At 58.1% G+C, this 25,183-nt stretch overlaps 8 protein-coding genes across 8 annotated transcripts; 5 read left to right on the top strand and 3 right to left on the bottom strand.

Moving 5' to 3' along the window:
- Positions 1 to 3,121: 3,121 nt before the first annotated feature.
- On the top strand, positions 3,122 to 3,997 carry BKCO1_4400011 (lon protease; the record flags this gene model as incomplete). The annotated part of the gene is made up of 1 exon (XM_020276064.1): positions 3,122 to 3,997. The coding sequence occupies one exon, from the start codon at positions 3,122 to 3,124 to the stop codon at positions 3,995 to 3,997; it is 876 nt and encodes a 291-aa protein (XP_020128052.1).
- Positions 3,998 to 5,671: 1,674 nt separating this feature from the next.
- BKCO1_4400010 (kh domain-containing protein) lies at positions 5,672 to 7,585 on the top strand (the record flags this gene model as incomplete). The annotated part of the gene is made up of 5 exons (XM_020276062.1): positions 5,672 to 5,714; positions 5,780 to 6,067; positions 6,134 to 7,018; positions 7,074 to 7,231; positions 7,286 to 7,585. 5 exons carry the CDS (start codon positions 5,672 to 5,674, stop codon positions 7,583 to 7,585), a joined length of 1,674 nt encoding a protein of 557 aa, XP_020128051.1.
- A 1,225-nt stretch (positions 7,586 to 8,810) lies between these two features.
- Positions 8,811 to 13,080, top strand: BKCO1_440009 (xanthine dehydrogenase; the record flags this gene model as incomplete). Its single annotated transcript, XM_020276150.1, has 3 exons — positions 8,811 to 9,239; positions 9,357 to 11,338; positions 11,394 to 13,080. The coding sequence occupies 3 exons, from the start codon at positions 8,811 to 8,813 to the stop codon at positions 13,078 to 13,080; spliced, it is 4,098 nt and encodes a 1,365-aa protein (XP_020128100.1).
- Positions 13,081 to 14,357: 1,277 nt separating this feature from the next.
- Positions 14,358 to 15,413, bottom strand: BKCO1_440008 (akap7 2 5 rna ligase-like domain protein; the record flags this gene model as incomplete). The annotated part of the gene is made up of 1 exon (XM_020276139.1): positions 14,358 to 15,413. One exon carries the CDS (start codon positions 15,411 to 15,413, stop codon positions 14,358 to 14,360), a length of 1,056 nt encoding a protein of 351 aa, XP_020128099.1.
- Positions 15,414 to 16,256: 843 nt separating this feature from the next.
- Positions 16,257 to 16,864, bottom strand: BKCO1_440007 (hpt domain-containing protein; the record flags this gene model as incomplete). The annotated part of the gene is made up of 3 exons (XM_020276128.1): positions 16,257 to 16,530; positions 16,583 to 16,755; positions 16,820 to 16,864. 3 exons carry the CDS (start codon positions 16,862 to 16,864, stop codon positions 16,257 to 16,259), a joined length of 492 nt encoding a protein of 163 aa, XP_020128093.1.
- A 2,614-nt stretch (positions 16,865 to 19,478) lies between these two features.
- BKCO1_440006 (uncharacterized protein) lies at positions 19,479 to 19,934 on the top strand (the record flags this gene model as incomplete). The annotated part of the gene is made up of 1 exon (XM_020276117.1): positions 19,479 to 19,934. The coding sequence occupies one exon, from the start codon at positions 19,479 to 19,481 to the stop codon at positions 19,932 to 19,934; it is 456 nt and encodes a 151-aa protein (XP_020128092.1).
- Positions 19,935 to 21,731: 1,797 nt separating this feature from the next.
- Positions 21,732 to 22,949, top strand: BKCO1_440005 (tetraspanin tsp3; the record flags this gene model as incomplete). The annotated part of the gene is made up of 4 exons (XM_020276106.1): positions 21,732 to 21,776; positions 21,831 to 21,859; positions 21,953 to 22,517; positions 22,602 to 22,949. 4 exons carry the CDS (start codon positions 21,732 to 21,734, stop codon positions 22,947 to 22,949), a joined length of 987 nt encoding a protein of 328 aa, XP_020128095.1.
- Positions 22,950 to 23,115: 166 nt separating this feature from the next.
- BKCO1_440004 (gtp-binding protein) lies at positions 23,116 to 25,161 on the bottom strand (the record flags this gene model as incomplete). Its single annotated transcript, XM_020276095.1, has 1 exon — positions 23,116 to 25,161. The coding sequence occupies one exon, from the start codon at positions 25,159 to 25,161 to the stop codon at positions 23,116 to 23,118; it is 2,046 nt and encodes a 681-aa protein (XP_020128094.1).
- Between the last annotated feature and the right edge of the window lie 22 nt (positions 25,162 to 25,183).

The raw sequence follows: 25,183 nt of genomic DNA, 5'->3' as shown, positions 1-25,183 counted from the left end.
TGCAGTCGTGAGGTCGTAAAAGCAAGTGCGAAAAGTCGGAGAGTCGTGAAGCGTCGAGGACGGGCAGAAGAAAAGGGCTTGAGCAGACAAGGCCTCGGGGCAAGAACAAAGCAGGAGCGAGGATTACTCTATTAGAAAGACAATAGGAGAGTGAATGGACACATGACTCAATGGCAAAACAAAGAGGTGAAGGCGAGGGTGAAGCGGCGGGGGAGGAGGACAATAAGACATGGCGACGTACCTGGGGCAGACATGGCCCGGGCTGCGACCTGGCGGCAGTGGCTGGGCGCCGGTGGGTAAAACAAGCAGATCGCTTGGGCAAGCCGTTTCAGCGCGGTGCAGGCCATCGGGGCTCTATTCTGGGCTCTGCGGCTCTGGTGGTGGCGCGGCGCAAATAGCCGCCCTCGGAGGCGGGTGGAGAGCGGAGAGCCAACCGATGCGCGGCGGAGCGGCGAGTCTGGAGGAGGGCGTGGACAGTGCGCTGCAGCACGAAGCCAGCGCGCGACTTGACTGCTGGCCGCTGGCCGCTGGCTGCTGGCTGCTGGCTCCGGGCCGCGGCACCTGCAGCGGCGAGCAGGCGACGCTCGAACGGACCGGGGCCCGCGGGTCGCGATGCTGCGCGCAGGTGGCGGGGGCAACGCGGCAGCGCAGCAGCGCAGCAGCGCAGCAGGACTGTCACGTACGGGCGCCCGCCGTGGGTCAGGCGCGGGCGCGGCGGGTGGTTGTTAAGTAGTGACGCCGCTGCCCCTCGCGTGCGGGAAACCCTGTTTTGCTGCCTCTTACCCACGTCATCCACCAGCCAGGCGGGGATCCGGGCTCGTTTCTATCATGCTGTCTGCCCTGTCCAACGGCGTGCGCAATAATAATGCAGTGCGCGGGTGGTGATGGTGCTGCCGCGATGAGGCTCGCCGTCAGACCCCCGGGTGCTCCGCCTGAGATCTCCCGTTTTGTTTTTTTTTCTGCGCTTTCGTACATCTCGTAGCGCGACCGGGCGCGGCGGCAGCAGCGACGAGTCTTGCTGGGTCGATTGGCTGTCGTCGCTTGTTCCAGCGCACCGGTAGGCGCCTGTGCGACGGCGTTGATCCTCCGCCTGAAACGCGGCCTGACCGCCTCCGCCAACCTCCGCACTCCCTCAACACCAACCATTCCCACGACCAAAACACCCGCTTGCTCCCATCTCGTATCTCCACTTCACCCAGCCCTCTTGGCTGTGTGCTGATGTTCGCACCCTGGTCCACTGCCTCCCAACTGCCGCGCCGTGACGCGTTGCAAAATTGCGTGATGGTTGCGCGTCCATCTTTGTCACTCTCAAGTGCACTCGAAAGCCAAGCTTCCTCTTTCGACCATCTGTGGACTACCCCCATCGCCATTACGTTCTTCCCTGCCTGCTCTTGCACGCGCGAAGTATTTCAAGGCCTCGTCGAAGGGCCTTCTTGATGGTTCACTGTGCACGCATGCATCTTCTCCACTTTTGGTCCCCTGCGCCGATGAATTCCAGCCCCGTGCAACCGCTGCACGGCTCAGGGCTGCTGCATCATGTACAGCACGGATCCCTTCTTCAGATCGGCCCATCCAATCTACGTATATATATATATATATATCAATCACGACGGTTGCTTCTTTCCAGGACTTAATCAGACCGTGCTGCTGGTTGTTATTCTGATATCCCCTGGCCCACCCTGATGCTTTCTATATATATTGACTGGAGGTGGCTCTTGTGGCTTCGGTCAGGGCATGTCTGTTTTCTCCCATCCCATTGATTCCACTCCCCAGCTCTCCAGTCACAGACGGTCGAGATCGTAGCAGTGAGGGGAAAGATTCGCCTTGGTTTCAACCACCTTCCAAATGGCCCTTCACGTGATGTGGCTGGCTGGCTGCGGCGGCAAATAGTCGGGGAATCCGTGCTCCACCATGAGTTTCTATAGAACCCTTTGGTCTTCATGCCTAGAAGATCTGCTTGGTGCCAACCTCCACTACCTTACAACACCTTTGAATCGCATTGTTCCGTAAGTAGTTACCCGCAACCTGCCCCTCCACGGGAAGCTCATGATCTCCATGCAGGTTCTCTGCTTCTTCTTCACCTTCTTTCCGTTCCTGCCGAAGCGGTTGAAGGCGCGTCGTCGCTACGCCTCTTGCTCCGCCACTTGCTTCGCTCACCACCTTCAGCTGCTCGTTTCTGACTCCATCGTCGCCTTGAGCTTTTCCTTCCCAGCATCTTCGCCTCACCCTGTTGCTTGGACAAACCCTCGCCCATTCTTCAGAGCACCGTCTTGCAATACCCTCACTTGCTACGCGGGACAGACCTATCTGGTGAACGCGACGCCTCGAGAATCTGCCTACGCACCTCTCGCCCCGGCCTCATCAGCCCCGGCCTCGACGACCGTCACTTGGCAGAGTGTCTGATACTGCCGTTCCCTCTGGTCAACCACGACACCTGAGCGCGGTACTCTTGCTGACCACGCAAGCACACTTACCTGCAGAGCTGAACGCCTGGTTTACTTACACGGTTGCCATTTTTGGCAGCGCCACACCCAGATCACGCTCACGTTCTTGTTGAATCGCACGCCATTTGGATCCCCATTCGGCGTCTGTGTTGGAACTCCCCGGTTTTCACCACCACAAGCTCCGCCCCGGGCGCCCGTGAGTTTGCTCCTCCCTAAAGCTTGACGTCCAACGTCAAGCGTTCCAATACTATATCCCAGAAAGCCTCTCCTCAGGCAAGGGTCAGGTGAGCTTTGCGTGCATCTTATTCACCGGAAAGTATGTGTTGTATTGGCACGAGATCTGCTACTGCATGCAGGGTTCTGCACGTGCCTTGAGATTCGAACTATCTTTTGGGGGCAGTTCTGTCATGCGCCCTCACTGTCGTCGTATTTGTTGTCGGGGTCCGATATTGCTCACTGGCTGCCTTCCTGTAGAAAACTCGACTCCGCGACACCTGAGACAGCACACCCGGATAACGTCATTGAAGCAGCCTTTGCACAATCCAAATCTCAGCCCCAGCACCTCGAAGCCCATTTCTACCTCCTTCCCGTTCAAACATCAAGCCTGCGGGAATTCGGCCACGTCGCAGCTTGCAAAGCCCATAACCAACATTTTGGGTGAAAGTATCAATACCACCATGGAAAAACAAAAGTCGACTCTGCAACCTATCAAGCCCATGCCGCTCCGTCAGCTCAAGCCGTCGACGGAACCCGCCCCCAGCACTGAAGACCCAAACAAAGAGCGTTCCCGAGAAGCCGCCATGAGCCAGCATATGCCTACGTACGATCATGACGAATTCTATGATGAGGACGTGATGGAGGTCGGATATAGTGGATCTCACACTCAGAGCTGGACCTGGTCATCGCCCCGCGCGCTTCAGGAAGACATGTACACGGTTGCCAAGGTCTCCGTAGAGCGTCACTTTCGTGGTTACGATCGCGACATGGCTGATGCGCTGAAGAGCCTGGAGAAATGGTGCGAGCACGCTGCTAACATGAAGATGGTGGCAATCAAACTTGAGCAGCGGAGGATTGCGGAGAAAGAAGTCTTCAGGCGGTTGCGGAACGAGGGCAACGTGACTTGGAAGGCGTTTGGCGGTCGGAAACTGACCGTCGGCTTAGGCGCAGTGCTCTGCTTCCACACCCTCTGGTGTGCCGACTACAAGACGGATTGGCGTAGACTTGCGCCTTGGCCAAGCATTGCCGAGCAGAAGTGGGAGGGTGAGGATCGCGCCCGCACCAAGGTCGGCAGGTACTTCCCTCTACCCCGCGAGCCTAGCAACGGAAGCGTTCCTTGGAACTATCTTCCCATGATCACTTCGTCGCCCTTCGACCAGATCTGGCAGGTTCCGTCCGAGTTGGACATCCTCTATCCGATGGGACAGATCAATGCGGAGGTCGAGCATGATAAGCACATGCTCTTAAATCAGGGCATTCTGGACGCCATCGACCTCGGGTCGTTCGACGTGTGGGCTAACGACGACCTTCCCAAGGATCTTTTAGGCACTGCGTAAGCATCCCCGCTCCTTCCGGCTTTCGAAGTCTAATCGTGACTCAGGTAGCGGGGACCTATGATGTATGCTCCTCGTGGAGTAATTGAGGCGCCGCCATCAGCATTCCAGACCCAAATTTGGCCCCATCAGAGCTCCACAAATCGTGCTCTTTACCCCAGCCTACTATTTACGACCAACGGCGACCTTCTGATATCGACTGAACATTCTTCCACCATGCTGACCATTCAGCTCCTTGGCTTCAGGTATATATCTTATTTTTGTTCCTTCCCGTCTTGCTTCTGTTTTTGTGTCATGCCTTGACTTACTGGAAGGGGTCATGAAGAAGCGCAGAGCCAAGTGAATTGGCGCTTTTTTTTTTTTTTTGGTACAGGATCAGGCTAACACTCATGTTGACAGCAACCAACGCCCCGTTGCAATTACTCTCAGCGCGAAATCGAATGCAACCACAAGACTGTTCCGGCCCAACACCAGCTGATTTACTCTTTCCCCAACACATTTCGAAGACAAGATTGCAACGATACAAGCTCCGGTATTAGCGTAGCTAAAAGACCCATCAACTCGGCTTGGACTTCTCAATTTGTACTATACGGTTCAGTTTCACGCAGACAGCACGTTATCATCGAAAGGTGGTCATGGCTTCGTTGCCACGACTTTTCGGGTTGATCCATCAACTGGACAATCCATCATCTAGCCTTACTTTCTTCATCGAGGTCTCAGCTTGGTTGAAGTTTACGACAACTTGTTGGAAACTTCCTGGAATCGTGTTGCTGGACCTTGGTCTTTCCTGATATCCATTTCTCGGCTTCTAACCAATCTGCATAGGAAGCCACTCCTATTTGCTTTTTCCGTCTGCTTCCTTGCCAAGGCGTTCCATCAGAGGCGTGGCCATCCTTGGCAAACAAAGGCGAGAAATCTAGCTCGAGCGTAACAAATTGAATCAAAACTATCTTCTGATACCTCATCTATGCAGAGAGTGAGCTTCATGTTGGGGGCGGTTCAGTGATTCAAAGATGCATTCGGGTCGGAGAGCTGGGTGGATCGTGAGATTGAAATGGCGGGCGCTATTGGATTGGGTGGAAGCTGCTTCACGGATATTCACAAAGAAACGAAACAAGGATTGTTCGCGGCCACCCAGTTTGGAGGGACGGGAAGAATGGGTAGATGTTGAAAGGCATGTCAGAATAACAGCCATCAACAGGGTATGGTTCCTCTACCAGTTGGTCAAGAGCGAGCTGCGTGCGATTCTGCGCAGCCCACGGGAGTGTTCTGGGCTGTAGCGACCGGGCTTCAGCAGCCAGGTCAATCAGGAAGGCCGGTAGAGGAACAAGGATAGTAGTCGCACTCAGAAGACTCGTACCTAGTGCAGCGGCCCCGAGCCCACCACGTCGACTGTCGCACTGTCGCAAACAAAGGAGGCGTGGGGTGGGGTCGGGTGGAAAGGGAAGCTTCAACTCTGCATGGCTGATTTTTGGAGGGCGGGCGCTCGCTCCAAGTCGAGCCTAGCGCCCCGCGGCTTTCTTCTTTGCGTCTGTCGCAACACCACCCAGCGCCAACCTCTTCCAACTCCGACCTAAGCTCGACTTCGCGCGAGCCCTTCTTCGAGCCGTCGCTTCGCGCTCTCGTCTTGCCCACAGGCGCCTTCGTCGCCCATCCGTCGCGCCCGCGCCTCTCACAATGGCCGCTCAGCCCGACATCTCACAGATTCTGGCCGCTCTGGGTACGATGCGCTGCTCATCCCGCCCGCCCGCTCAATTTTGCCGCTGACAGTGTGCCTCGCTCCAGCTGCCACCCAGAGGCCCCAGAGCACTCCGTCGCAAACCCCCCACCAACCGCCTTCGCAGGCCCAACCACCCCAGCCGCCGCAGAGCATACCGCCAACCTACCCGACTTCCTACGTCACCCCGACGCCGCCCGCCGCCCTGTCGCCCTACGGCTTGCCCCAGCCGACGAATTCTGGCAGCGTCGACCTGAGCTCCATAAAGCCCACCAGCACTGGCTCCGTCAGCATCGCCGATGCGCTGGCGAAGGCGCGCAACATCGCAGCCGAGAAAGGCCTGCAGCCCTACGAGGGTAAGTCAAGCCCGGGTGAGCCGAGTAGTCATCTTCCGCTTACTGACACTGTGTCCTCGCCCCCAGCCTCATCTCGTGAGGATCCCAGGCTAGCCGGTCGTCCCTACCGTCGATCGCGCTCTCGGTCACGCTCTCCTCCTCGCCGCGACAACTTCCGCGACAACTACAATCCCTACCGTGACGAGAGACGCGAAGACCGCCGCTACGGTCGCGATCGTTCGCGCTCGCCCCCCTCCCACGGTCGGGACACCTTTTCCCCCCAGCGCGGCTATGGCGGCCGTGACAGGTCGCCTCCCGACAGCGAGACCATCACCATCGAATCGTCGCTCGTTGGTCTCGTCATTGGCCGCCAGGGCGAGAACCTCCGCCGAATCGAGCAGGACACCGGTACCAGGATTCAGTTCGTCACCGGGCCCGAAGCAGGTGGTCCTCAGCGTCAGTGCAGGATCACCGGGCCAATGCGCTCTCGTGCAGATGCTAAGAGGGAGATCTACCGCATCATCGACGAGAACGGCGGCCAGGGCGCAAGAGATGCAACCCAGAGGGCAGCAGCTGGCGCCAACAGACAACAGCAAAGAGGCAACCAGCCCGTGCTTCGCGATGGCGAAAACAGCGTCCAGATCATGGTGCCCGATAGGACGGTTGGCTTGATCATCGGTCGGCAAGGCGAGACGATCCGAGACCTGCAGGAAAGGAGCGGGTGCCACGTGAACATTGTGGGTGAAAACAAGAGCGTCAACGGCCTCCGGCCCGTCAATCTCATCGGCAGCAGAGAGGCTGCCACTCGTGCCAAGGAACTCATCATGGAGATTGTGGAAAGCGACACGCGTCCTTCGGGGCCTCCGGCGAAGGAGCACGGACGTGGCAGTACCTTCGACCCGGCAGGGCCTGGTAAGATTAACGATTCCATCGTGGTGCCGTCGGAAGCTGTCGGCATGATCATTGGCAAAGGTTAGTGATGCCGTTAGCGCTTGCTCCCGGGACCACCTCTAACTAAGCTGCCTAGGTGGTGAGACGATCAAGGAGATGCAGAACTCGACTGGATGCAAGATCAACGTGTCCCAGGCCTCCGGGGCCGACATTGAGCGAGAAATTGGCCTTGTCGGAACCCGGCAGGCGATCGAAGATGCCAAGGGGGCCATCTGGGACAAGGTGGATACAGTGGTACGTGTAAGTTGACCCTCCCAGCCGTGGCGGGCTCGTACTGACGGTGGGCAGCGTGAGAAGAATGGCGGGGTAGGCAGTCGAGGAGGCCGTGGCCGTGACAACGAACCATATAATGAGCGCTACTCACAATCGCAGCAACAACAAGGCTACGCGCAGCAGCAGCCGGCAGGCATGTCACAGCAGCAAGCTGCCGGGCCGGGAGGCGACGCTGCTGCTGCTGCGGGTGGAGCTGACCCCTACGCCATGTATGGCGGCTACCAGAACTACATGGCCATGTGGTATGCGGCGCTGGCTCAACAGCAGCAGGGCCAGCCGGGACAGACGCCGGGCCAACAGCCTCCTGGAGCATAGACGATCAGCGTGACGTCGTGAAGGCCGTGACACCGATGCTTCTCAAAGCGATGATGCGATGCGCCCGGCACTACTGCTTGCATGCATGCTTGACGATGGCTGATGCTCTCTGCTGCTTACTCATGGCTTGCAACCCGGGACCCCTATTTCTCCGACAGCCGTTGCTCTCTGCTTACCTCTCTGCCCGCCTACACGCATGTCGACGACGTCTGACACACCTGGCTTGGGTGCCTCTGTGCAATCATGCTTGACCTGCGCTGCATTGGACGGACAGGGAGACCTGCCATGGCCATGCGATGACCTACTATACCCCGATACTCACTGGATGGCTTCAGCCAAGCGTCTTTTGGCAGCGCTCATGACCCATGATCTCTTCTTATCGGACGTGCTCGGCGTGGTCTTGGACGATGTGGCTGCAGGAGCCACAATTCCGCCGACATTTGCTACTTGTCGCCCTCCTGTTCGTGCTGGAGCCCTCCGGAGAACCTCCCCAAAAAAAAAAAAGTTTTTAAAGCCTGCACTTAATGGACACTCTTGAAATTTGGAAATGACGGACGTCTAAGGATAAGGACGTGACTGATGGTGACGGCGCGTGGCGCGAGGATAGCTGCCTCGAGCACTTCGTAGTTGCGGGACTCTCTTTGTATTCGTAGTTCAGCCCTCTTTTCTGCAGTAATGCAAGATCCATTGTTACTAGACAATCGGTTTGCGGTGACGAGCGTGAGCGGCCAATCAGGGCGGCGTGGTCACGGCTGACGGGCATCACGTGGGCTTCCCCAGCATAGGTACCTAGGTACGTTCCAGGGCGCGGCGGCGGCGGCGGCGGCGGCGGCGGCGGGCTCATCGGCGTTGGCCCCACGATTCGGACGTCGCCGCCCAGCGCGCGCAACAGCTCCCTCCCAGTCCGCACGGTTCGCAACCGGCCGCCCCTCCAGATAAGACGGACCCTTTGCCGATTACACTTCTCCATTTGGCGCATGGCTGGCCTCCGCCTTCCTTAGCCGTCGCCGCGCCCTTTTCTCTTCGCCCGCCGCTCTCTCTAATACCCTACCGACTGCACCTTCCCTTCGCCTCTTCCGTCCAGAGCGCCTGCCGTTCGCATTCCTCGTGTTATCTAGCCCCGCGAACAGTAGCTAGGCGCCGAAAAGAAAGACTATATAAGACCGCTCCCATTGATTCTGCCGTCCCTTGTCCTCCAAGCTGAACCCTCCGCTCTTTCGCCACCATGGCCCCCGGCCTCGTCGAGCCCGCCGTCTCCGCCCCCTCGGCCTCCGCCCTCGCCTCCGCAACTGCCGAGTACGATGACACCCTGCGCTTCTACCTCAACGGCACGCGCGTTGTCCTGGATAGTGCCGACCCGGAGGTTACGCTGCTCGAGTATCTGCGCGGCGTCGGCCTGACTGGCACCAAACTTGGCTGCGCTGAGGGCGGCTGTGGCGCCTGCACCGTTGTAGTTTCGCAGTGGAACCCGACCACTAAGTCGATTTACCATGCCAGTGTGAATGCCTGCTTGGCCCCGCTGGTCAGCGTCGACGGCAAGCATGTCGTGACGGTTGAGGCGCTCGGAGACTCCAGCAGACCGCACCCGGTGCAGGAGCGAATTGCGAAGATGAACGGAAGCCAGTGCGGCTTCTGCACTCCGGGAATTGTCATGGTATGTACGCCTTGCCAGTGGCGCGCCTGACCGCGTTGAGGCCCCGAGTGCCTAGCTGTCCCAAAGTGTTCCTGTGGAGCCGGCAAAGGACTCCATTACTGACCAGGTGGCAACTAGAGTCTATACGCCCTCCTGCGGAACAATCCCGATCCTTCCGAACACGATGTCGAAGAAGCCTTCGATGGCAACCTCTGCCGCTGCACAGGGTACAGACCTATTCTGGATGCAGCGCAAAGCTTCAGCACGAAAGGTCTGTGCGGCAAGGCAACGGTCAACGGCGGCGGCGGCGGCGGCTGCTGCATGGAAAAGACGAACGGTGCGAACGGGGGCTGCTGTAAGAATGGCACAAACGGCACGAATGGTGCGAAGAATGGCGATGCGCAGCCGGTCAAGCGTTTCACGCCCCCGGGCTTCATCGAGTACCAGCCGGATACTGAACTCATCTTCCCACCCGCGTTGCGGAAACACGCCTTTAGACCGCTGGCTTTTGGCAACAAGAGGAAGAGATGGTTCAGGCCAACTACTCTGCAACAACTGCTAGAGATCAAGAGCGCTTACCCGTCGGCCAAGCTCATCGGTGGAAGCACCGAGACGCAAATCGAGGTCAAGTTCAAGAACATGCAATATACAGCCTCTGTGTTTGTGGGCGACATCCCTGAACTGAGACAATATGCCTTCAACGATGATCACCTTGAGATTGGTGGAAATGTCGTTCTCACAGACCTTGAGACGATCGCCAAGGAAGCCCTACAGCATTACGGAGAGACCAGGGGCCAGCCGTTTGCGCTGATTCTCAAACAGCTCAAATACTTCGCCGGCAGGCAGATCCGCAATGTGGGCACTCCTGCGGGAAACCTCGCTACTGCATCGCCCATTTCGGACTTGAATCCCGTTTTCGTCGCCACGAGGGCGACACTGATCGCCAAGAGTTTGAACAAGATCACCGAAATTCCAATGGCTGAGTTTTTCAAAGGATACAGAACGACTGCGCTTGCCCCGGACGCCGTCATTGCCAGCCTGCGGATTCCGGTTGCTAAGGAGAAGGGCGAGTATCTGCAGGCTTTCAAGCAGGCCAAAAGGAAAGATGACGATATTGCAATAGTCAACGCTGCTCTACGCGTCGAAGTCAGCGATGCCTACACGGTTGACTCAATAGACCTCGTCTACGGCGGCATGGCGCCGACTACCGTCGCCGCGAAGAAAACGAGCGAGTTTCTCCAGGGCAAAAAGTGGACGGATCCGCAGACCCTCGAGGGTGCCTTTGGCGCATTGGAAGAGGACTTTGATCTACGCTTCGGAGTGCCCGGCGGCATGGCAACGTACCGGAAGACACTCGCGCTCAGCTTTTTCTACAAATTCTACCACGAGGTCCTCGCCAAGCTCCAAGCGGAAGAGGTCGAGGTCGACAAGCAAGCCATTGGGGAAATCGAGCGCCAGATCTCTTTTGGTAAGAAGGACCACGGAGCCGCCGAGAAGTACGAGCAGAAGATCCTGGGAAAGCAGCGTGAACATGTTGCTGCCATGAAGCAAGTCACTGGTCAAGCACAGTACACGGACGACATCCCCGCCCAGAAGAACGAGGCTTACGGTTGCCTGGTCCTCTCCACCAAGGCACGTGCGAAGCTCCTCAGCGTGGATCCTTCACCTGCACTCGACCTGCCTGGCGTCATGGACTGGGTTGACCACACTGACCTACCCAATGCCAAGGCGAATTGGTGGGGGGCTCCTGTATGTGATGAAGTCTTCTTCGCCGTCGACGAGGTTTTTACTGCTGGTCAGCCGATTGGCATCATCTTGGCCGATTCCGCCAAGCACGCTGAGGCTGCAGCCAGGGCGGTGAAAGTTGAATACGAGGAGCTTCCCGCCATATTCACCATTGAGGAAGCCATTGAACAGGAGAGTTTTTTCGAGCACTACAGGTTCATCAAGAAGGGAGATACCGAGGCAGCTTTCGACAAGTGCGACCACGTCTTCACCGGTGTTGCACGCATGGGCGGCCAAGAGCATTTCTATCTCGAGACCAACGCATCCATTGCCATACCGAAGCCCGAGGACGGTGAGATGGAGATCTGGAGCAGCACGCAAAACCCAACCGAGACGTAAGTTTTGCTTCCGTTCTCCTCCAAGCATGATGGAAATATTGACTATGCGCAGGCAAGCCTACGTCGCTCAAGTCACCGGTGTCGCTGCTAACAAGATCGTTGCCAAGGTCAAGCGCATGGGTGGTGGCTTCGGAGGCAAGGAGACCCGGTCGATTCAGCTTGCGGGCATTGTTGCCACGGCTGCAAAGAAATGCAAACGTCCAGTGCGCTGCATGCTGAACCGTGACGAGGACATCTTAACTTCTGGTCAGCGCCATCCTTTCCTGGGCCGGTGGAAGATCGGCGTGAACAAAGATGGCAAGATTCAAGCGCTTGACGTGGATATCTTCAACAACGGTGGGTGGAGTCAGGACCTTAGTGGTGCCGTCGTGGACAGGGCGTGCTCTCACGCAGATGGCGTCTACCGCATTCCAAACGTCTACGTCCGCGGAAGGGTTTGCAAGACCAATACGGTTTCGAACACCGCCTTCCGTGGCTTTGGCGGGCCGCAGGGTATGTTCATCGCCGAGAGCTACATGGAAGAGGTCGCCGATGGCCTGGGAATGCCCGTGGACGAGCTCCGCAAGATCAACATGTACAAGCCTGGCGACCGCACTCACTTCGATCAAGAGCTGAAGGACTATTTTGTGCCGCTCATGTACAAACAGGTTGTCGATGAGTCGGATTACGAACGTCGCCGCAAGGAGGTGGATGAGTTCAACCAGACGCACAAGTGGAACAAACGCGGTCTCTCTATCATCCCGACCAAGTTTGGCATCTCCTTCACCGCATTATTCCTCAACCAGGCCGGCGCACTGGTCCACATCTACCACGACGGATCGGTGCTGCTGGCGCATGGCGGCACGGAAATGGGCCAGGGCCTGCACACCAAGATGACGATGATTGCGGCAGAGGCGCTCAGTATTCCGCAGGACAGCGTCTTCATCTCCGAGACCGCCACCAACACCGTCGCAAACACCTCCTCCACTGCAGCATCTGCGTCGTCAGACTTGAATGGCTACGCGGTTTGGAACGCGTGCCAGCAGTTGAATGAGCGCCTGGCGCCGTACAGGGAGAAACTCGGGCCCAATGCCACGATGAAAGAGCTCGCCCACGCCGCCTACTTCGACCGTGTCAATCTCTCCGCCAACGGCTTTTACAAGACACCGGACATTGGCTATGTTTGGGGTGAGAACGTAGGACAGATGTTCTTCTATTTCACACAGGGCGTTGCTGCTGCGGAAGTGGAGATTGATACGTTGACGGGCGATTGGAGCTGTCGCCGTGCCGATATCAAGATGGACGTCGGCCGCTCCATCAATCCGGCCATCGATTATGGCCAGATTGAAGGCGCATTCGTGCAAGGCCAAGGCCTTTTTACCACCGAGGAGATGCTATGGCATCGGGCATCCGGTCAAATCTTCACCCGTGGTCCCGGCGCGTACAAGATCCCTGGCTTCAGAGACATTCCGCAGGAGTTCAATGTCAGCCTTCTCAAGGATGTGAATTGGGAGAACCTCAGAACCATCCAAAGATCTAGGGGTGTGGGTGAGCCTCCGTTGTTCTTAGGTTCGTCGGTGTTCTTTGCCATTAGGGACGCGCTGAAGGCGGCGAGGAAAGAGTTTGGGGAGGACAGCTTGCTCAGTCTGCATAGTCCCGCCACAGTGGAAAGGATCAGAGTGAGCTGCGCCGATCCGATCGTGCGGAGGGCAAAGGTCGAGCCGCGAGAGGGTGAAAAAAGTTTCTTTGTTAGCATCTGAGGAAAACGCCCGTCTTTTGGCGCCTCTGTTTGACTGGATCTCTTGGGTACGATGTATATTTTGATGCAGAAAAAAAAGATCCCCACTAAAAATTTAGTGTAGCGAACCACTTACGGAAATATAGGACGTGTGGACGTCCGGCGAGAGTCTGCACTAGAAGTCCATGCATATTAGACTGCTGCTACATTACGAATGGATTTATGAACCTAGTTAAAATGATGGTCTCTCCGCTAGTGGTCTAGTTTGTTTTTACTTCGCGTTTTCTATATATAAAAGGATCGTTGCTGTTGCTATCTCCAGGCACGATGTTGCGGCGCTGACTGCTCCTTCGTACGACCGCGGAAACAGGGGGCAACGACTTCTCCCCACACCATAAGCGGGATTGCGGGAGCTATACCAAACCAAGCATTCGGCCCGCTCCGGGCCGATGCAGCCCTATGCCGAGGTTCATTCACAGCCGACGATGCAAATAATCCTCGCCGAAGCCGCCGCCGCACCAGGCCCCCAATTTACCACCCCAAAAGAACAAAAGAAGAGTCGGGTATTGAGCCCAGTGCCGGGGTCGAGGCCGAACCCGCAACCTTGAGATTGCACCACCCCTGGGAGGCTAAGAGCCTCACGCTCTACCGATTGAGCTAGCCGGGCATGCAGCTGTGGTGACAACTATCTAAGTAACGTCGTGGGGCGAAGAGACTAAGATAGTGGATCAGGACGTTTCCGTTTTCGTTTATAGAAGACTCTGGCTTTCCGTACAAACGCGGCTTCACCCTAGCGGTCGACTGCGGATCTCTCTTGCGGACTTTTGCGAGATCTCTGGCCGAGGGGGGATATTCGTCATGTGTAAGTTTTTAGGAGCATCGCTGGATTGCAGTCTCTAATGCTTGTATAGATTAAGTCTACAGGATGTTGGCACAAGTTTCGAGAACTGGGTTGCGATGTGACTCACAACATGATTTCACGACAATGGAGAATTTTAGAGGGTGGGATGTAAGGGTTTCATCCCTCCACGTCCTACCGAGAAATGTACACCGTCCATCCATAGACATGTAGCATAAATATCCGGAAGTCAATATAGATTTTAAACGAAGGAGACGACTAGCCACATAGATATGTTCTCAATAGCCGGAAGCCTAACAACCGCATGCGCAGCGTCGTATTGGAATGGAACGGGGTTTCCAAATGAGTACCCACTTCCGTCTGCATGTGTAGCGAATACCAGATGACTGTACGATCGAAACTCGACCGTCGTAAGGATCAAATGCAATTGACGGAGAATCCTATCCTCTAATCTCAGCTGATGCAATCTGTTCATACTCCTCGCTAACCACAATCCCCTGTGAATTGAGGATCTTCTTTGCGCCCATTTTGCAGATGGAAACTCTGTCTACATGTATGCTGTCGGCCCAAATATGATCCGCATACTTTGAGAGTAATGGGGTTGCATCTAGCCGAATAGGCGCACGAGCGTTCGGCCCGTGCCCAGTCGAAGTGCCTGTGGAAGCTTCAGCGGTACCCTCCTTTGATTGCTCTGACGAGCCAGTGCCGCTTCTGATGAAGCCCTTACCGTGCCTTCCTCTGGTCTTTGCGTAGGTTGTGTTAACTACAGTCGCATGGAGTTTAAGAGGCCGTGTATCCTCAATAACCAAACCTTTTTCCGTGAACATTTGCCTGAGGGCATTGCAGAACGAATGCAGTCGGCGCGTCGGGTCTTCGGGCTCTGCGTAGAGGATGGATGTCTTGTGAGGGGGATGCATGGAAAATAGCGATCTCAAGGAAATGACCAGAGGTGAGTGGTCCGAGGCGTTTACATGTGCTACATCTGGTGCCGGTACATCTTTTCCGGCATCGGCGGCGGCAGGGTTTGCAGGCTGGCTCGCCCCGAGTAGGGCAGCCAGATCCAGGCTTTGCAAGAGGGAGATTGCCTCGTCGACCTTCTCGGGAGTCGGGAGGCTCATCACACCAAGCGTGAGGTGTAGCGTGCCAACAGGCCGGATGGCCTTTTCAGGAATCGAGGTAGTGGTGGGCAGTCGGCGCTCCTGGTCCCCCACACGCACTGGCGACCCCGCTCCGTAATCCTGCTCTGCTCCCAAATCGGCGTCGAATCCGACGTCCTCCTGACGTAGCACGGCTTCCTTGAACCTTTGCAGCGATGCTTGCAGCTGCGGCCTCGACTCTGCGGTCACGAGCGGCAGGCAGAGGAAGTGAGTTAAGGGCGGCCTTTTTGCGGGCTTCTGCGCCGTGACGGACCGCTCGCCCTCTGCGTCGCTCTTTTCAGGCCCTGGGAGCGGGCCCTTGTACCCGCCTTTCCCTTTGCCGAATCCGCGGCGAGGCATAATTTTCGGAGGGTCGACGGGTGTCGGTGGAACTTGCGACGAAGCTGCGCGCCCAATCGGAGTGCTGGAGCGGGTGCAGGCCAGGGGCGGGCGCAGTGTTCTGATTGGAGACGGCGGGCGGCGTCGATGGGCATGGCCGGGCGGAGAAGGGCACGATGCACTCGCGAAGAGCTGGCGTGGGCAGAGACCCGGGCGGAGGCTGCACAGCAAGCGGCGAGGATGGCGGTGCACCATGCAATGACTCACCCCACGGCCTCGCGGTGTTGCGAAAGCTGGGTGTTGGGCGGCGGAGGCTAAGCTGGGCGCTGCGGATCAGGGTTCGCCCTATGGCGTGGCAGCCCCAGAGCCGGACCAGCCGCCGGATTCTGCAGCGGCAGCGGGCGCAAGCGCAGGCGCCGGCCACAGACGAACGCGTAGGACGTACGGTTTGATGAATTCCCCGGAATAGACTCCAACGGCGGCGCAACCGAGATAGCCGTCGGCGCGGAGGCCATGAGCAGCTGTTGCCCGGCAGCCTTGCCCCCAATAATCCCATCCCGGGACAAGGATACCGCTGCACGCCCCTCTCCGCTAGCAGCACGCGGACACATCAACACACAGCAAAATACACGACGGCCGGGTGCCATGATCAACCCATCGTTTAGTACTAAAGTTAACTCAATGCCGCCAATGCAACGTCTGCGAGGCCGTGGCTCTCGCAGCTTTTCAACCCGAACACTTCGAAACCCATCAAGTCATGATCCAGCGGCGCAGCCGTGTGGCCCCGTCCCCGCGCGAGACGGCGAGACGGCGAGCCGGCGGATCCCTCGTCTATGTGCGCGTCGCCATCTTGCATTATTGTTTCTACGTAGAGTCCGACGTGCCTTCGTCGTGGTAGAATTTCCGCAGCGCTTTCTCGACGTCCTTGAACTCCTGCTTGGCCTGCGCAATCGTCTTGGCCAGGCGCTCGAGGCAGACCTCGTCGTCCGGCTCATCGTGCGTGCCCGTCTCATCCATGTTCGCGCCAAAGTGCTGTATCTTCTCGCAGCTGTCCTTCACCTTGGTCAGGCCGAGCGTGGCCGACGAGCCCTTGAGGAAGTGCCCAAGCTGCGACAGCTGATTGAGGTCCTTCTTCGCGCTGCGTGGGTCAGCGTCAGTTGCCGGGCGGGCGGGGGGAGGGGGAGGCGTACAGATTCGACTCCATCTTCTCGAAGGTATTTTCGGCCTGCAGGAAGAAGTCGAAGACAATGCTCTTGCTGAACTCGCGCTCGTCCTCGTCGTCGTCCATCTCGAGGATCTGCTCAAAGGTGACCAAGTCAATGGCGTCGCCGGCGTCCGGCAGGCCCATGGAGCCCTCCTCACTCTGCGATTTCATGGCGGTTAGCGGTGATGACGGGCGCGTGAGGAGACGGTGAGGCGGAGCGCACCCTGTCCTCCGGGTGGTCGGTGGTGGTGGTCGTCGCGCCAGCCATGCTTGCTGCAATGCAGGTGCAATGCGGGAGGCGAGGTGCGGATGGTCGCTTTGTGTGGCGCGTGTTGGATGAGAACGGCGGAGCGGTGCCGGCGGGGCTAGGGAGCGGCGATGATCGGGCGCTTCGCAGGGCGATTGGGCCTGGACTAGGAGCGAGACAGCGGGCTGCGGGCGGCGCACAGGGCTGGCGGAGGGCGGCTCAGCAGCAGAGGTTACAGGTGGTGAGACAGCGCGGTTGTTGGGGCGGCAGGGCAGATGAAGGGCGCGCAACGGGCCGACGAGGCGAGACGAAAGGAGGATGATGAGTTAGGATTGCTCAAAAAATCAGTCTTTGGAGGGGGAAAGGAAGTGGGGTTTGGCGTGCTACTTGGCCGGCGAGTCAGTGCTTTAGGGCAGACCCGGCAGTGCGCAGCGACGACGACAGCACAACGGCACCCGCGACTGCGCCGGCGGCAGTGCTGCTGATGCTCCAGGTGCCCGCCGCCGCCGCCGCCGCCGCCGCCGCTGCTCGCCGCGCTGCGCCTGGCCGCCGGCCTACCGTCGACGTACGCGCTCTCGAGCGGGCGGGCTGGGCACGCGCTCGCAGCGTGGGAGCTGGGGCGTGCGCTCCCTGCCACCATGGAGCCCGCGAGCCGAACCTATGACCTCAACGCCCGACGACGGCACGGGGTTGGCCTGAGGGCGAGCTTGGGCGCCGCATCAGCGCTCCCAGTGCAAGCCGGCCGAGGGGGGGGTTCAGTCTAGAACTCGCGCCCCCAGGCGCCCGTCAGAAGATATACCACGAACGGCGCAGTGCTGGGTGGCCGCCTGTCGTCACTCCGCAGGGCTGTGACGTAGCCGACGCGGTCCGCGCTTTCAGCTTGTCTCGCGCGCCAGCCCCCGCCCTGCTGCCCTCGCACACGGCGAGACAGCAGCCCACACAGCATCGCGCCGGCGGCTGCCTGGCCGGCTGCGGCGTGCGGGCACGCGGCGGGCTGGGCGGCGGACAGCGGGCAACGGGCGCCAGCGCAGCCTTGGCCCCTGGCCCCTGAGGGTGTGCGTGGTGATCGCTGCGCTGCCAACGCCTGCGAGCCTCCCCAGGCGAGGCGGCTCCGTGCGGCAGCAGCTGAGGAAGCAGCTGTCATCTGTGCGACGCCGGCCGGTCCCCGACGCGGTTCGATGCGACCCGGCCGCGCTCTCTGACCGCCGCTCTGTCGTCCGATTTGCAGCAGCCCAGCCCGCCGATCCGCGCTGCTGACTCGCCGCCTTGATATTGACCATTTGTGCCACCTCCGATGCGCGCGTCCTGCGCCCGCCCGCGCAACTCGCTTCCGCCCCGCCGGCTCCGCGCGTCGAGAACGCCTGTGCGACGGCTGCAGCTAGCATGGGCCGCTCGCTAAGCCCCGAGCTCTCTCAGCGATCGAATCTGGCAACCCTCATCGCCCGCCGCCCATCTCGATCTCTCTTTGCCCCGACCTGACCTCTTCGTTCGCAGCTCCGTCCGCCAGCCCTCCCGAGTCTGCAGGTGCTGATTTCGTGCGTCCAAGCTCCACATTTGCGCAGCTTGTGTCATCGCACGTCGTATCTTGCTCCACCTGCACATGCACCCTCGCATGTGTAAAGGACGGCTGAAATTGCCGAGTCCGGCGCATTCGTTCGTTCGCACCCTTCACCAACGGCATTTCCCAACTCCCAGCAAGCGTCTGCTGTCGCTATCTTGGAACGACCGCTGGCAACCGATCCGCAAGTGACGCCTCTAGCTATTTCCGTAAGCGGCTCCCGCCTCTGCCCAGCAGTCCTCTCCGACACCATAGCATGGTCCAGAGGTGTTGTAGGAGTGCGATGGACTCTGCGCGGTTACGGCCATTTGGAAAGATCCTGCATCATGTCAAAATGCCTGCGACAGGCCACAGCTGACTTTCCTCTTGCTACATCCGCTTTTGCTGTCTGTCGTCGGCTCCGGTGCTGAGGCTCGGCTAGCGTAGTGATTACTGTCGAAAAGGAGAGGTACACTTCAGGTGCTAGTCGCGTAGGGCATGTGCCGAAGAGAAATTGTCATTGACGAAGATGTTCGGGGCCAGACCGGCGCGATATGTCATGTGGGTCGCGCATCCAAGACCCTGCAGGCTCGCCCTGAGATCTTTTCGGAAATGGAGAGCTGGCGCAGCTGGGGCCGGAATGTGTGCTGGGTTGCACACCAGTCTGTTGGCCAACGCAGGCGAAGGGACGATTCAACATCGATTTGAAGGCGTGCAGACGTGCAGGAGGCCATCGCCTAGCTGAGGCTTTCGTCCGGCTCGCTCTGTCCACCTTTATTGTAAAATGCCAAAAGTCAGTTCTTGGACGGCCCCTCTGCATACCGCAAGAGAAGTAGCCAAGATGAGAGGTCCGTATATGTACAGAGGAGAGTGCTGTGGGAGATTGTTGTGTATGAACGGGTCAAGGTGAGGTTGGAGAATTCGTTTCTCCGCTGTCGCCGACACGTGCTTGGCTTCAGCGACCTATCGCCGGCGTGCTTGAGTCGCCACCGATCTCGCAGCCCGGAACACTCCACCAACCACTACATACTCCCACTGCTCCCAACTCCCATCGTCCGCAAAGTTGCCAGTTGACTTCACACGCGACAGAACGTCAAGATGCGCACAATCCTCAGCCCTCGGCGCTTCGTTTTCCGCCTCACACCAAGCGTCCGCTACGCTTCCAACTTCCGTGCTTCGCCGTCGCCGCACCGCCTACCTGACGAGGAACAGAAGATTTTCGAAGAGCTTCAACGCCGCTCGACAGGTGCCTTCAGCACTCCGCGAGAGCCTCCTGCCATCAACCAATCGCCACACACGGCTTCGCCGGCAACACCAACATCACGTCCGCACATCAACCAGTCGCCCGATTCAGCCACCGAAGAGAAAGTGTACAAGGTCGCTGCAGATGGTGAAGGCGAGGAGCTGCACCCGGATATTCGAAGAGGCGCTCGCCCCGAATTCGACGGTGACACCAATCCCAGGACCGGCGAGGTCGGTGGCCCCAAGAACGAGCCGCTTCGGTGGGGTGCATCTGGCGACTGGAGCTTCAACGGGAGAGTGACGGATTTCTAATCTGCCTTGCCACAGCCCGACGGTCCATGGGTAGTGTAGAGAGGGAAATATTGCAGCCTGGTTCAGCAAGCTGCAGTCTTGCTACATGACGGCACGACAAACCAATCGGCCATAGCAAGCGTGCCACTGCTTGGATGGAGGCCCGCTGCAATGTGCCTAAGCGGCCGGAGATGTTCCGTAATGCATAGTCATGTCTGCCATATGCGATATCAGATTCGCGGCGACGCCGGACCAGGCCTATGTGTTCCGACTCGTAACGTTGTGCTAGGCTTCGGCCGTAGCCTCTCCGTCGATAGACTGGTGTATCTGTAACCCGGAGTTGTACATACATACAAGTAAGACTTTTATTGCTGCTAGCGACTGCAGGTCGATCCAGAAGCAACAAATCTGGGGTAATTTAAAGGCCCCATTAATACTTGTCCCCTGCCCTTGGTTGGAGACCCTGGCAGCAGCATCGTCGTCATCGACGATCTGATTCCGGTATGCTCGGGTACCAATCAAGGAAAGACATGCCGCAGCTAAGCCAGGCAGGCGGGTGCCGGGCCTGCGCACAGGCGTGGCATCGAACAAGACCCTTATGATCGCCGACAGATCGCTTCTCACCTCGATCGGATGGCTGTCACCGACATCTTCCCGTTCTCAATGGGCCTTTTTCCACAGCACCACGTGCACCGCCTAAACGGCTCGTGTCCGTGCAGCCGTCTCTCGGGCGCACAACATGGCCGTTTCTGTCCCGCAGCACGCGGATGGGTGATGGCAAGCTCCACGCTAGCACCGTAGCCGCAACAGCAGCAAGACCGCGTGCGTATGTACGTCAGCGTAGAACCTAGCACGGCAGGCAAGCTTGCTTTCACCGACCGCTCTGCACTTTACACGACAAGGCAGACTGTCCCCTCACGCCATTACCGGGGCGCGGCAAGATGCCAAGCCTTGACTCCTGCTCGAGACCCTATCTGTACCTTTCCTAAACGAAACCTCGCTTGGGCACAAAGGGTCCAGGTGACAGGTATTGCGAAAACGTAGCCCAGCTAGAGCCATCACATAAGACTACCTTCTTCCTGCGCCATGGTGTTGGCATCGAATCCCAATCCCGTCCTCCTCTTTCAACGGTGATATATTCACAACCTTGCTCCCTTTTTGTTGTCTACTATTTCTTTTGCTGGTCAGTCGTACGGGCGGGGGGAGCTTGCATCTCCTAGACACCTTGCTTTGCGCGTTTTTCTTTCATCCCACGGCCTTCCAGCACATCCTTGCGAAGCTCGGCATCAGCGACTAGTCTCTGGCATATTTGACCATTCAGCGTCCAGACTATCGCGACCAACAGACTGTACCACTCCCTGACTCGAGATCGCAAACTGTAAACGGCAGTACTGTGCGCTGCGGCCACATTCTCACTCAGGCGTAAAGAATAAGAAGGCGTGGGCGCAAACGTGCTGCTGCCCCAGTGCTGCTCTTTTGGGAGGATCGCGTGCGCACTGTGCAGCAGCGGAAGCATCTCACATCAACTCTTTCCTTCCCCAGCCTCCCGGACAAATCGCCCGCCCCCGCGAGGCGACAGGACTCCTGGCTGTGTCCTGTTCCTGCCCATCTCGACGGTTATCCGAAGGCCTGTCCTATTCCATCCCTCTGCACAGCAGGTGTTCAATCGGACAGCACTTTTCTTGTCTCGATCTCTTCGTCACCTGTCCTCACTGTTTCACGTGTCTGCTCTGCCCCACCTCGGAACAAACAGACTTCGAGCTTGCCCCAGATCCACGCTTGCCGTTTTGAGGAGTTGGAAAATCGCGACAACGAACAATGGCTTACAGCAAGCGGTCGGTCGTCACTGTTCTTAGCGTCATGGTAAGCTTGTTCGTCTGCATGCCGCCCTGCAGAAAAGCTAACCGTTCCACGCAGTACTTCGTAGCTCTAACTGTCGTGGCATGGTAAGCGGCCAACAAGCGCTACACCGACCCGCACCTGCTTTTTCAACTCGCCTCAATCCAATGGCAGACACCGCAGCTAATGCACCTTCCCAGCTACGCCCACTATTGCAAACAGCGCCTTTCGCTGCCTGTTCCAAGCATCCTCAGCGGCTTAACCGTCATTCTTCCAGCACTTCACGGTGTCTGCCTGGAGCGCCTCACCCAATTGGCTCGACCAGGACTGCAGTCGGCATCGGCATCGGCGTCGGCATCGGCATCGCCCATGGTTGGCCCACGAAACAAACGCCACGACATTGTCACCACGCTCACTCTCCTGGCATTGACCATATTCACCACCGTCTTAGCAACCATGGCGGGCACCCATCTGGCACCAGCAGATGGCTTGAGTTGTGCGTTGGACGACAAATGGCTCAAACTGTTCCGCAATGAACAGGGTCCTGAGATACGCAGGATACAGGACACGTTCAATTGCTGCGGGCTCCGCAGCGTCTACGACATGGCATGGCCGTTTGAGAAGCATGAAGCTGGTAATACGATACCAAGTACGTGCCCGAGAACTTATGGGCGGGATAGGTCTTGCTTTGGGGCCTGGAGGGGGGAGGAACAGGTGGTTTCCGGCCTGATCATCGTCGTCTGCGGAGGAGTCTGGCTCTGGGATGTGAGTCCATTCAAACGGAGAAAAGGCCAACATTTAATGCCAAGGAAAGTGAGGCAAGGAACAGTCGCTGAGTATGAATCACAGATGATCATTCTTTACGTCCCCGGTCGACGTCCATCGTGGCTGGCGCGTGGTGCGGACGGCACAAAATTAGACAATCACGTCGACACCAATGGGCACGCCCAGCGGACCACAGAGTACCTCGACACCGAGGACGGCAGTAGTGGTTATTACGATGCGCCGGTCGACCGTGTCGTAGATGCTAATGCTGATCCCGAGGCGGAGTTGGAACATTCACTTCGGTCCAGGACAGGAAGCGTGCAAAGAGCCATTGAGGCTCGTCTCGGCATAGACGGCGAGCATGATGAGCACCACACATTGGTCCCGTCTTCCCAGTCACATCGCGAAGAGAACGAGTGGGCAAGGTCCTGAACAGCGGGTCCATTATAGATAGAGATGGGATGGGTCATGAACGGATTCGATATTGTTTCTACAGGATGGGCCTCGTGGGGATACCGGCATATGGAGGTGAAACCCGTCCCTCAGCTTAACGGGCGAGACCTCTGGAAGGCCTATGAGCTGGTGGCTGGAGGAGCCTTTACATGGTGGTGCCTTTTTGGCGCTGGTTTTTCACGGAAACCATGCTCTTTCTGGGCCTGTTTCTCAGCTCCGAGGTCTTCTTCTTGGGTTTGTTCAATAGCCATGCGTTCATGGGACGTCTATTGCCGACAAATTGACCCTCAGGAGTAACGACCTCAATTTCGGGGTACGGGACGTCAGTTGCTTTCGAAGCAACCTCGTCAAGAGCTTCACCAATGTCCCCATCGTTGCGATAAAGCCTTTGACCTTTCCTCGTCTGGGCAACAATCTCCACCCATCCAACCCCCTCTATGAGGATATCGGTAGCCCAGACAGTAAAGGGTAACCGTTCGGGACTCAAAGCAACGGCGTCCTTGCGTGTTAACGGACCTGCTTGCGCCTTGGTGACATCCCAGCGCAGAGAGAACAGGCCGGCTGACCTCATCTTCTCGCCGACGCCTTCTCCCATAACCGACGAGATGCCAGATACGCGCTCGCCAGCTTCCATGGCAAGGGCTTTCTGAGTTGAGGTGACGTGCGATGCAAGTGGCACAAAGGGGTGCATTAGAAAAACCAAGTTCTGGGTCGTGGGTGTAATGCGCACCAGGCCGCCGCCAAGGAGCAAGGATTGGCCGGGCTTGACACTGATGCGCTCAGGCACTACGCGGCCGTTCATAACAAGATTGAGCCTATTTTCAGGTCGGACATATGTATCCAGAGAGGTGCGGGCAAGGCCGGGGAGATCGATCAACTCTCCCCTTCCATTGCCGAACGGGACACGGATGGGTGATGCGGTAGTACCAGGGAGAGACGATACGACCGGCATGACAGGATAGGGCACTTCGCGTTGGGCTGGGGGGAGCAGTGATGTTTCATCAACAAGTGCCGCCTCGTCATCGGTTTGCTCGCTCGGTGTGTGAGCCTGCGCGGCATCATGTGGCGTAATAATCTGTGAGGAAATGGCTTCTTGTGCTGCGGCACTGCGGATCTTGTTGGAGTTGGGAGAAACGTTGCGGCCTTTGGGAAAGACGACTTCGAAAAGATTGCTCTTACCCACGTTGACCTTGCCCACCATCCAGCCAGCACCACCACGCTCCCAGATGTTCTCTTTCACCTCTTTGGTCCACCAACCCCTCTTAGAGCTCACGCAACGCACGTTACCAAGGCGTACAGTTCGGCCGGATCTCCCCAGAGCGTCACGCAGCACTTCCACAAGATAAGGCATCAAACTGTCGACCTGCTCCTTGGTCGGCGCCAGCAAGTCGGAGCGAGTGATGATGAAGCTGACGTCAGCCACCCTGCCATGGCTGTATTCCATGTGCTTTGAGCGGCGATTTTGAGTGCGCAGGGGGGAGAGCTTCAAGGCGGTGGTCAGGTTGGGAACCAGAGACATGGGGAAGTCGGCGGCGTCCAGTACATGGTAGATGTGGTTGTGCTTGTAAGGCGACTCGGCGATAGTGCGCTCGATGGAATCGAGGGAAGGGTGGTGGATAGGAACTCCGGCGGCGTGGTTGAGCAGGTTGTGGCAGCGGTCACATACCGGCGCCGGCGGCGGTTGGGGCAGCTGCAAGAGCGCATCTCCTTCGGAAACGTGATCGTCTTCTGGCACGGACAACTGGGCCTTTAAAGAGTGATCCAGGTTCTGCACGGCTTGGTTGAAGACGACATCCTCCTTCCCCTTTCCAGTGGCCTCTGACGACGGGTGTGTCGAAGGCGTGAGGTAGGCCTTTACCACCCTCCTTGACGCCGAGTAGTAACCGACAGCGTTGCGATCTACCGTCTGGCGGGGAGCACCGCAGCCCGGACACGACAGTGGCAGGCTTGGGACAGGCGGTGTGGGGGCATGGCGGAGTGGCTCTGCAGCGGACGAGCGGGAGAGGCCTTGGGCGGTTCGCCTTCGAGCCGACGTCGCAAGGGCGCGCGGGTTGCCGATGGATTTGCGGAGGCGTCGGACGGGTGGGTCGAGCAGCGCCGGGCAGAGGAAGAGCGGGACTGCTGCCTCGAAGCGACGCAGCTCAGCGCGCGAGAAGATCAGGGAGCGGAGCGACTTCATGGCGCGATGCATGGCTGAGCGACGCACAAAAAAA

The sequence above is a fragment of the Diplodia corticola genome (genome assembly GCF_001883845.1).
Source record: "Diplodia corticola strain CBS 112549 chromosome Unknown scaffold44, whole genome shotgun sequence".
Classification (NCBI taxonomy): domain Eukaryota; kingdom Fungi; phylum Ascomycota; class Dothideomycetes; order Botryosphaeriales; family Botryosphaeriaceae; genus Diplodia; species Diplodia corticola.
The sequence above is the reverse complement of the archived record's forward strand: the minus strand, read 5'-3'. Positions and strand labels throughout refer to the sequence as shown.